The 11,760-nt window shown below is 37.4% G+C and overlaps 2 protein-coding genes across 2 annotated transcripts; both read right to left on the bottom strand.

The window, feature by feature from the left end:
* Positions 1 to 258: 258 nt before the first annotated feature.
* Positions 259 to 3,649, bottom strand: LOC110601329 (mitogen-activated protein kinase kinase kinase 18). Its single transcript, XM_021738425.2, has one exon. It carries the CDS (start codon positions 1,627 to 1,629, stop codon positions 319 to 321), a length of 1,311 nt encoding a protein of 436 aa, XP_021594117.1. The 5' UTR covers positions 1,630 to 3,649; the 3' UTR covers positions 259 to 318.
* Positions 3,650 to 3,815: 166 nt separating this feature from the next.
* LOC110601409 (aspartic proteinase A1) lies at positions 3,816 to 9,599 on the bottom strand. The gene is made up of 14 exons (XM_021738531.2): positions 9,360 to 9,599; positions 8,010 to 8,389; positions 7,744 to 7,804; positions 6,806 to 6,900; positions 6,601 to 6,713; positions 6,304 to 6,472; positions 6,172 to 6,211; positions 5,985 to 6,049; positions 5,247 to 5,360; positions 5,078 to 5,142; positions 4,821 to 4,977; positions 4,628 to 4,747; positions 4,293 to 4,381; positions 3,816 to 4,174 (listed from the first exon to the last, which is right to left on the bottom strand). The coding sequence occupies exons 2-14, from the start codon at positions 8,379 to 8,381 to the stop codon at positions 4,090 to 4,092; spliced, it is 1,545 nt and encodes a 514-aa protein (XP_021594223.1). The 5' UTR covers positions 8,382 to 8,389; positions 9,360 to 9,599; the 3' UTR covers positions 3,816 to 4,089.
* Positions 9,600 to 11,760: the final 2,161 nt, after the last annotated feature.

Below are 11,760 nucleotides of genomic sequence, written 5' to 3'. Positions count from 1 at the left end.
CTTACCAGGTCCATAAGGGCCAACTCAGTTGGACCCTTGTGCAAGTTGAAGCACTTGGAGAAGAGGTGGAGAAAATTTAACATTTTCTGCCGACTTGGTATTATTGACCCTTAAAAGTGCAGGAAGCGGACATTGACTATGTAACATCTACTAAGTCTTCTACGTTCACACTTCAGGCTTCTGAACCAAACCCAACATTGACCCATTAGATGACTCAAGTTCAAAGTCATCAACCCTGTAATTCAAAACAGGGGAATCGGTCTCTGTATCTACTGGTCATCTCAGATTAACAGGGGAAAAAAAAAACAAAGGGAGCTTTTAGCTTGTCAATGAACATATTTGCAAGAATAGATAGCTAAAACAAAGCACTAATACGAAATGAGATTGAAGAAAACAAGATTTATCATTATCGATCTCAAAATTGACATTTTCTGATGTAATATCATATCCTTCATTAGTACTGATGTTTTCATTTCCAAGTAAGGATTCCATCAGCATATTTTCATAAAAAATTGAGCTTTCAAGCTCCTCATCATAAGCAATTGAATCTGAGGCCAAGAATGCAGTTGGAACTGAAGGTGCATCCACCGAGATCACATCCCACTCCTCGAAAGTACTTCTAACTGTAATCCAATCATCCTCTTCCCACGTCCAGTTGGGTTCATCGACAGGGGATGTACATTCAACCAACTTCTTGATTCTCTCTGCCGGAGAATTCGAATTCGAAAAACCTTCAGTTGTTAAACCCTGAGGACTTTCTAATGCTTCCATTGAACTCCAGAAATCTTGATCCAGTACACAACTTGGAGAACTCGAAGTAAACTCCTCCACTTCCTTTAGCTCCAAGTCCAAATCATCAAGAAATGGATGATCGAGCAATTCTTTAGCCGTCCATCGCTCTTTTGGATCTCTCCTTAAACACTTGCTCAAGAAATCCTGACCCGTCTCTGTTAAGCTGCTAGGAAACTTGGGCACCTCACCTGAGAACCCAATCTGATACAGTGCTGATACTGGGTCATTTTGTTGCTCTGCCCATGGTATATTCCCAGTTGCCATTTCTATAACTGTGCATCCTAAAGCCCACAAGTCAGCTGGGAACCCCTGCTCTTCTCCACGAGCCACCTCCGGAGCCATGAAAGCCGGTGTACCTGAAAATTCTGACATGGCATCGTCAACCTTTTCAACAAATTTGGCACAGCCAAAGTCGGCTATTTTCGCTCCTTCTGTGCTAATCAGCACATTCTGGCTCTTGATGTCGCAATGAGCCAAACCATTTTTATGCAAGTACTCCAAGCCTCGTAAGATGTCTCTTGCGTATAATCTTATCATGGGCTCATCTAGCTGACCTCCATGCCTCTGAATCGCATCCTGTAGGGAACCGCCGGGGACGTACTCCATGCAGATATTGTACATAGGCTTGCTATCTTCGTTTGTAATATCATAGCCTATGTACTTGACCACATAAGGGCAGCTCAGTTTAGATAGAAAGTACTGTTCTTTTTGTAGGAACATAGACTTGGATTGGTCTGTGGACTTAACCGCGAAGAGCTCACCGGAGGAAACGGAGGTGGCTAGGGAGACAGTGGCGGTGGAGCCACGTCCGATGATAGGCCCTCTATTCCGCTCCATATTGGAGAGAGGAGAGCACACAAGAAATGAGGAGGAAAAAAGTGCAAGGAGTATGGGTTTTAGTCAGGCGGATTTAGCTATTTAATGTGTGCATAATATATGTGCGACATGTCGTTTGTTTTTGGTGTCCAATATACTCTAAGTGGGAATTATCTTTTAATTGTAGCCAAATTTAAAGCGTATTTCTTGTTCGTTGGCCCCTATTTCTATTTTCCTTTTTTTAAAAAATATATTCTTGTTCATTTCCTTGACGAAGGGTGGGCCACGTGGCAGAAGGAGAGAGGACTTTGACAGCTTAGCCGCTTCTGGGCGGTGGTCAGTTGGGCCAAGATACGGATAAAGCCATCCACATGAAGATTGACGGCACGTGATGAACATGAGGCAAGGGAGCGTGATTAATGGGTAATCATAAGGAATAATCACAAATTAGAGACGAGGTCTTTGCGGCGGAAAAAGGCAAACTATGCTGAGCCGCGTTTGCAAATTTAACATTTTTGGCGTTTGGCAAGCTGTTATATGCCTCTTTCTTAATGAAACCAAAAAGTTTAATCAATATCTGACGTTCTTTATAAACTTGTTATTATCATACAACGAAAACAGTATAAAATTGGCACCATCAATAACGTATAATGTGCCGATTAATATGAAGTATGATTAATCCTGTAAATAGAGAAATTTAATTCATCGACATGATTGTGGGTTTAATGGGTTTTGAAATTATGTTGGTAAGATTAAAACTGGCACCAAACTTTTCAAGGTGAAATTGATAGCTAATTAAAATTACATCAACGGACAGAAGCGTGTAGTATGACTCTTGCGAGAAGGCCCACAGGAATAGGCTGCAGGCGTTGCGATTTTTGATTTGGGGAATCATTGTCAAAGAAAAGTAATAGGGGGCATCTACCACCAAAAATAAAGAGCATAATTATCAAGGAAGAAACACGCTCAGCCAAGTTTGTCTCTGAGATAACACTACATTAAAACACAAGTCCAAAAGGTTTGTTCTAATTTGAATATAGTGGCGGAAACAGGGATTAGAATTTCAGGTATATGTGTTTGAGTGATCATGAAGCAATTTCCATTTGTGAAAGGTGATATGTCCTACAATTCCCCAAATTTTCGTTTTCTTTCCATGTTTTTGCCTCCTATTGACCAAGACAGTGGGGTCATCAATTGCCCTTTGCAGCTAGTCGGTGCCAAAACCCCCCACCCCCACCCCCTTTAATATGGATTCTAACTTTGATCCCACCCCTTTTTCCAGATATACAATACAAGAAGCAAAACGTGCCCGCTATACTAGGGTCCTCCATTTTGTCTAAACTTGAGCAGTGTACTGTTGATGATTCTATTCTTTCTACGCTTCCTACCTAAAAGGATTGGCTCAGTTCAGAAATCAGTTAGGAAAGTCTGCCCACCGAACAAGGTACCATGACGCAGCAGCAAAGGCATCTTAAAAGGTTCAATTATAAGGGTAATTTTTCAGATGCCCTTGACCAGACTCGGCCGCGTAAATTGAATGGTTTTTAAAAGGGTCACGCCAATTGAAACTTTTTTCGCCTCAAAGGAATCATTGGATTGTTAGACCAATTAATTTTCTGCCGTTTCAACATTCAGGAGGACATCCAATTTCTCATGCTGCCTCCAACGGCCACAGAGTAACAGGGCAGAGCTTTGAAATAACGCTACAACTTGCCCGTTGCGTAAAGAACTTTCCCAAGTATTATATAGGTTTAGGCATCGAGTGAGTTCACTTTAATGGCCGAATTTTGATATCAAACTTCCTGTCTCGCATTTTAATATGATGAATGGTTCACATTGCAGTTGAACGAATCACTCACCAAGCTAAGCAAGCATGTGAAACACAGACTTTTAGCTTCTTAGATAAGTTTTTCCTCTTTATTTTCTCTTTTTTTTTTATTTGTTTTCCGCCTCTTCTCTCCCACGATACGAACTTTGTGTATTATCTTCAGCTACCCAGCAATAACAAAGATAAACTAATAGAATAATAGGCAGTCACCCTTGCGTTCACACTAGGTTGCGCATAGGCCTGATGATTATAAAATTCACATTGATTATTTGAGGTTCTCTTTTCCAACACACATGATAGTCAACCTTCAGACTCCGAGAAGTGAAGGTTCAGTACTAGTTTCACAACATAACAAGGCTGTTCTGATATGTACACGAGGTTTAATTCAAGCCCTTCAAAGTCAACCACTACACTTTCACGTAAAAAGCATACAGATAGAGCAAGGTCACGAGTGCACAACACAACAGAACTACGTAGTAAGGTTATGCAGTGAAGGTTCAGTACTAGTTTCACAACATAACAAGGCTGTTCTGATATTTACACGAGGTTTAGTTCAAGCCCTTCAAAGTCAACCACGACACTTTCACGTAAAAAGCATACAGATGGAGCAAGGTCAAGGGTGTACAACACAAAACAGAACAACGTAGTAAAGGTTATGCAGCTTCCGCAAATCCAACTCTCAGATTACCATAGTCGAATACTGTATGGAACCGACCCATGAAAACATCTCCCAGTATCCTGCAATGTAGTGAATATTAAACTCGATGTTTCAGCATCCAACAAACAAACGAGACTATCAAAAATAAAAAATATGGATGAAGGATTTTGCACGTCTAATAAAAAGAGATCCACATACCAGAGGGGCCCACGAGGTGGTGGCACATCTAGAGCTGTAAATCCACTAATGCACTGAGCAGCTTCTCCCTCACCCACTTTGAGTACATACTGAGCATCACCAGAAATATACGAGTCAACAAGACAGATTCAACAAATTCCACATAAATGCTTTGATTAGGGAAAACTATGCTACTCCTTGAAGTGAGATGATTTTTGTAGGGGTGTTGGTGGGGATGGGGTTTCTAATCCATAGGTTAATCATTTCTCAACTCAAATTCCAACTGACATGATTAAACATGACAAATAGAGATGTTCATGATGATGTTTCAAACACAGTCAAATGCTCAATGATACCTGCTCAGGGGAGAGATCAAAAACCTTCCCGCCAATTGTAAATGAAACGTTAGGCATGGTAGACAAGCTACCACAATCTACGGCTGATTCCCCCATTGGACTAGGCAATCGTTCACATAGCTGCAATTACAAAATCATAGCATCAGCAAACGTGAATAGAACTTAATTAAATGCTACAGTGTAATGACTTTACCTCATTGGCATAGTTAAGTATGCGCTCCAGTGTTGCATTCTGCTTGAGTTGATTCTGCATCCAAATGACTGCCATCTCACAAGTAGAGCACATTGCATCATGCAAACTACCAGCCACTTCTTGACTATTCTCATTCACAACACTCTCAATTGTCATACTGATCACATAAAAAAATGTTTTGTCCTTTAACCAACATTTTACATGGACAAACAGCAAAAGATATATATTAATAGATGCAATGACTAGCCGTTTCCAACCTTACACCTCGAGAACCATCGAATGTGCACAAACCAATTTGTGAGCAAATTTTTTGTGGTTGGTCCTGCCATATATAGTAATGATGATAATTAGAGAATCAACAAGAAAAAGGAAAACATCAGAAAATATGAAGAACTTTATCATGCTGCACAGCAACTTAACAGGCACCTTTGCTAATAGCATCTCAATTATGGTCTCTCCATATTGAGCAACAACAGCTTTACATTCCTGACTAACTACTCCAGTTGCTCCAATTGCATGGTTTACTTCAGCAATGATGCCCTGTATATCCAATGCAAAAACAGTACAAGTCAAACACCGGCCAATACTAAAAGTACTCATCAAACACTTACCATCATCAACCGCCACAGGATAATGCTACCAAATATCATTCAACATAGCATAAAGCCCAAAAGCTAAAAAGGAAGCATGGTTCCTTGCAAAATAGGGAACACCATTTGTCTAAATACTTCAAATCAAATGGACAACCAGATCATAGACAAAAGACCTTACATGCTGTCATCAAGTAAGGAATAAATAAATTATACCCTCAGCAAAATGCCCAAATGAAATGAAAGATAGTCAATTGGAGAAAGTACAAACATAATTCACTATATGCCCTGGGGAAAAATAACAGGTCTACGTGGGGGCACGTTAGCTCCTTCAGCAAATGACATCCCTTTTGTCATTCAGAAGCAAGCATGGCTACATCATGGCTCCTTATAATTAAAAATAGGGCTACGTGAAATTCTTCTAGGAACTCCTACCTCCCTGCTTTTTTCCCCATTAAAAGAAGAAGAAATGCAGGTGCATCTATCTATTAGAAATAGTACAAGGATTGGAGAGTCCTATCAGGTAAGATGGACCCAACAAATATAGTGGAAAGAAAACATAATCGATACATACTGTAGGACCAGCCAACAGAGAAGTTCCGGAATCAGCAATTGCTGCACAGCCACTGCCGCAAATTCCTGAAACAGATTGAAAAATCAGGAAGAAAACAATTATAGGAATGGCGCTCCCCCAAATCCATCTTCCAACAACCCTCCCCCTACCAAAAAGAAGGGGGTCAAAATCATTACTTTTTGCTTACCAGTTGTTTTACCATCAATGAAGACATCACCCATATCAAACTACCAACACAAGAAAAACAGGTAAATTCAGAATACTGAGGAAACAGATATACAAATATCACAGATGGTTAAGAGGTGCTCAGAAAACCAACCTGCCAATACCCTTTCTGCGTCACAGGGACGTATGTATGTTCACCCTTGTAATGCTTGGGGTCCACCCCACCAAAAACAATCTCACCCCCTTCATCTTCATCAGCATTGCGGTTAAACCAAAATGAGAAAACTGGTTCTTTAACAAGACCCTGATTGACCATGTTGTACCTGTGATGTTTCTAAAGTCACGTATATATAACATTGAAGCCCCAAAAACTCTTAGTTATCTTAGGTATAATCAATTCAACGAAAATGAATAATCTACTATTAATACAGAGCAATGTCCAATTATATACCACACAGGTACAGCCTTTCCAACGGATATCTCTTGAAATCCGAGTCCAAGTATGCCATCAAACTTTGCTACCAAAAATGTGATGCTGGGCTCCTTGGTTGCTTCAATAAATTCCTAAATAAACAACTTGATTAGTAAATGCAGACCACCAACTAATCAATGTAATTATTGCATAAAGTAAAAACAGAGCTTCAAATTAAAATTACCTGGTCCTTGACCACAAGATCACCAACATTTACATAGTCTTGACTAAAGAAGCCAGAAATAGCACCAGTTCCATAATGGATGTCTGCTGATTTTCCTGTGTAGGCATGAAATTATGTCACATGAAGTCTCCTATAAGAAATTTCTCTTACCAAATCACAAACATATCATTCAGAATCCTATGCAAATAAATAATTTATGATGCAGTATGTCCCATCACTACCAATACAATAGCATCTTAACCAATCTTTTGTGTGAATACACACTGAAAAAGCTTATGTAAAAACAACCTCAGGTAAAGATCTAATGCACAATGAACATCTAACAAACTACTTAGAAGTAGAGATTTAACATCACCATTATCTGCTAGTATACAGAAAGGTATATAACTGCCCAAAGCTAGAGCTATTTAGTCAAGAGAAGAAAACTGGTGATTAATCCAAGTGGAAAGAAGTGCATCCTCTCTCCACAATGTCATAGGACCATAACTCTTCTGGAAGACTAACTGAAGATTGGTGGCTGGTTATAAGCCCTTCAATTTCAAGCTTCTTGTTTCTTTGTTGGCTGTGAAATCAACATCTTCAATTTGCTCACCTTTATTATTCTTTTTTTACTTTATATAAATGAAGCTTACAGGAACTATGTTATTAGTGAATTAGAATATACAAAAGGAAAACCAAAACGGTTACCCAAAACACTCCCTGTTTCAAACTTTACCCTTCATCTGACATAGCATAATGCTACAAGAATTCACACATATACAACATTATTGTCTACATATACAAGCATGAACAAAATGCAAAAATGAATGCACATCCATTCTGGTAAAGTCTACATTCAGCTAAAAGCCATGCATTTGAGTTAATGAACAAAAATTCATAAGTAATAGAGAGTTCAGAATTCCACAAACACTACAATGAATTGAGAAACAGTAACAAACCATTCTTCTTGTAGGTGCTTGAATGGCCAGACTTGTACTTGGAATGGAAATAGCAGGCAAGCTGAAAACAGAAATGAGACATGACATTATACCATACAACATAAAAAATGCTCTCACCAGATATTTTTATACATAAGTATGTGAGAAAAATATTCACAAACCCATTAAAGGCCTACTACATCATATTTTCAGTCTGATCTTCCAAGTGATGAAAAATCCCAAGCTGTAAAGTAAAATCACATAATGTTCTAAGGCAAAGAACTTACAGAGAAATAGCACTTGGAAGAGGGCACCCATAGATTAGAACTACCAGTGTCAAATATCACAGTAAACTTTTGTGGAGGAGTACCAATACCAATCTCACCAAAATACTGAGCATCCATGTAGTTCTTTAGTGATACAATATCAATATCATCTGCATCACCTAAATTCCCACGGAGATAATACTTTTTAATAGATGCTTGCAATGACTCTCCTTCCTTGGACTCAAACTGGGCAGCCACAAGGTTGTTTTGATCAAGCTTCCTCTTTTTGAGTCCAATTCTAACCAATCCATCATTGGGTGCAGCAAAAACCAAAGGCAACAGAAGGAAGCAAAGGAAAATAGCAGCCGTAATGGGTTTGAGTACTGTTCCCATGTTGATAACTGAATAATTCAAGAAGACAATAAATCATAATTGATCGAAACCCTAAGCTGGGTTATGAAAAATATCCTATGAAGCCATAACAAAACCTTTTCATATGTTATGCTCTCAACCAACTTATACACAAGAAAAAGACAAGACTATTATGGAAAATATCATCCGAAGACATAAAAATGCCTTATTATTTGTTTTGCTCTCAACCAACTCATACACGAAAAAAATAAGACTATTACGGAAAATATCATGAGGACATAAATAACCTTATTGTGTGTCATGCTCTAAACCACCTTGTACACACGAAAAAAATATGGCTATCTAAACTCCTTCACCTAAGCTTGACTGGCATACAAAACATGCACATGACGGACAGAACAGAGAGGAGAAAAAGTTTTCTTACACAAAAAAATAGTATTCACAACTGAAAATTACACAATAAACTAACTCTTGAATTTAACAGTTATAATTTCTTCCTAAATGAGAAACCATTACTGTCTAAATTATCCTCCATTTATTTTATGCCCAAGCATTTCTAATTTGCATTTGGCGAACTTCCGAATAAAATCGTCCTGAACCCAATCCCTTCTCCAATTAACCTACAAAAGTAATTTTGCGGCCCTTCTTTTCCTATATGGAGTGATAAACAAACACTCGGAGAATAAATTTCCTAGATGAACCATATCCGACGCATATCCAATTCACATAGCATATCGTGAATCTTAATTGAAAACATTACTGGCTTCCCCAGGTCCATAAAAATGAAAACCAGAGACGCAAATAAAACCATTTCCTTTTCCCACAGATTCTAGGCAACCAAACATAAATAGGAAGTCAAACCCGCATCAAAGTGAAAACCCAAAAAAACATAAACGAGGAAAAATCATATAGAAAGATTAAATATTACAAAACTTCAGATTCATCAACCGATTAAAAAAAATCAGAGAGCAATCATGCTATTAAGATCAAATCACTCACGCTAGACGATCGATTGATAGAGGGAAGGACAGACGCACATGAAAATTTTCTACCCCACTGAGAGAGAGTATATATATAGTATATTTAGCTCATAAAAACAGTCCGATTCTCTAATCTTGTTCGACTTTTACAAAGAGAAATTGACTTGAGCGGGCAACTCGGGACCTTGGGGCCGTACACGTGTGTTGGATAGAGATTCTTTTCTTGTATGGGAAGAGTACCTTGGATTTTGATTAGGTGCTGCAGAGAACTATGAGAATTTATCGCATTGTCCAATCATAATTAGCCAAATATTTGGGTTGGAAAAATAAGGAAGAAACCAAAATGTTACTTGCAAAAACTTAGAAAAATATCTTACTTTTCTTTTATAGAAAAGATATTGATTTTACTGAAAAGTTGATTAATGATATGAAACCCTTTTTTGTTTTTTTGCCGAAAATGATATGAAACCTTAAAACTTCAATCATATTTATTTAAATAAAAATGTGTAGAATATCTTTTAAATCATATATTCTCCCGTTAAAAGTTATACAATTAAAAAAAGGTAATTTATGATTTAGTCCCTGGATATTACCATTATTAACAAGTCAGTCCCTGTATTTTTAGAAAACTATTAAAACGTCCTTATGTTTTATTTCCATCAACGAAATAGTTCTTCCGTCCTATTTTCCGTTAAAATTAGATAAAGGAGGAGAGAAAAAATTTTTAAAATCCAATTTTACTCTCAAATAAAACCATTTATTTAGTCCTTGTATATTATAATTATTAACAAGTTAGTCCTTACATTTTCAAAAATCTATTAAAATATTTTTATCTTTTTTCATATCTATTAAAACGTCCTTATCGTTTTTTTATGTCAACTAAATAGTCCCTATCTTTTCTCAGATCTATTAAAACGTCCTTATCGTTTCTTTTTGTCAACGAAATAGTCCCTGTCTTTTCTTTCGTCCTCCTCCTCCTCCTCCTCCTCCAAAAAAAGAAGAAGAAGAAGAAGAAGAAGAAGAAGAAGAGAAAGAAGAAGAAGAAGAAGAAGGAGAAGAAGAGAAAGAAGGAGAAGAAGAAGAAGGAGAAGAAGAAGAAGGAGAAGAAGAAGAAGGAGAAGAAGAAGAAGGAGAATGATCAAGCATAATTTAGCCACATTTTTATTATATTTTCTACTGTTTATTTACACATTTTTCTAGCTTAATTTGTGTTTTTGATATGTTTTTACAGAAAAGGAAGAAATTGGAAAGTTAGAGAAAAAGTGAAGAAAAAGCTGGAAAAGTGATTGGGTCAAAGTGACTTGCCCAAGTCACTCGCAGGAACTGGCCAAGTCGCTCGCAGAAACAAAGACAGAAACTGGACTAAACCCCAAGAAGCGATTGGGGCAAAATGAGCAAGTGATTTGCCCAAATCACTTGCAGAATCTGCCCAAATCACTTTAATAACAGAAAATACAGCAGAGGCGGGAAAAGAGCAGAAAATCCAAATTCAAAGGAAAGAAGTCCAAGTCCACTTCAAACACCACAAGATCAGTCCCAAGAGCCACGCCCCTCATTTAGAGAGTTCCATTCTCAATCAAACACAAAATTCAAAGAGGAATCAAAGACTACAAAGAAGACCAAATCAAATTAAGATTACAAAACCCTAATCAAATTGGACTTGGGACTCTCCAGCTATAAAAGGGCAGCATCAAAGGCATATGGGGATCATCTTTCAGCATCTGCCATCCTCGGAAATTCTCCAGCAACACAGCAGAAACTTTCTTTTTCTTTTCTTCTTTATTTTTGTGTATTTTAGTCACCATGAGTGGCTAAATTCATTATTTTCTAGTTGAAGTTGGAAAATTCAGATTTGTGATGAATTGGGAGATTTAAATCTCCATTGTTAAACTTCTAGTTATTTTCAATATTTATGCAATTTGATCTTTCTATAATTGTTGCTTTGCTTTTAGAATCAATTTAGGCCTATTGCTTTTAATTGCTTGAGTAACAATTGTTTGAATAATTTAAGTCTGTAATTGCTTATATTATTTGAACACAAATTTAATCAAGTTGCATGATCTAAACTTGACCACGCGGTTGGCAAGGTTAGAATTAGGTTTCTCTAAATCTTAATGCAGTTAACAGTTGTTCGATGCCAAAGGCCCCAAGGACGTTCCTTGGCAACTTGTTAACTAGTGTTTGATTAGCAAACGTTTCCTAATCAAACTAGAACTAAGGAGGAATTTGGATTGTGAGAAGCGTCTTCCACATCCTAAACTAATTTATTGAGATAAATAGGAGTATTAAATAATCAATGATCAATTCTAAACAATCTGAAATATATCCATACTTCAACTAGAAGCTTTTCTCTTATTGATTTACTCATCTTTAATTTATTGCTTTCTTTTGCTATTTAGTTTTAATTCATCAAATCAAAC

The sequence above is a fragment of the Manihot esculenta genome, chromosome 15 (genome assembly GCF_001659605.2).
Source record: "Manihot esculenta cultivar AM560-2 chromosome 15, M.esculenta_v8, whole genome shotgun sequence".
NCBI classification, from domain to species: Eukaryota; Viridiplantae; Streptophyta; class Magnoliopsida; order Malpighiales; family Euphorbiaceae; genus Manihot; species Manihot esculenta.
This window is presented reverse-complemented; position numbering and strand designations above follow the sequence as displayed.

Coding starts and splice junctions, on each gene's coding strand:
- LOC110601329 (XM_021738425.2), bottom strand. CDS start 1,629: ATGGAGCGGAATAGAGGGCCTATCATCGGACGTGGCTCCACCGCCACT.
- LOC110601409 (XM_021738531.2), bottom strand. CDS start 8,381: ATGGGAACAGTACTCAAACCCATTACGGCTGCTATTTTCCTTTGCTTC. Junction 6,050..6,171: donor CATTGATGGTAAAACAACTG/GTAAGCAAAAAG, acceptor AATCTGTTTCAG/GAATTTGCGGCAGTGGCTGT. Junction 4,978..5,077: donor GATGGTTCTCGAGGTGTAAG/GTTGGAAACGGC, acceptor TTATGTGATCAG/TATGACAATTGAGAGTGTTG.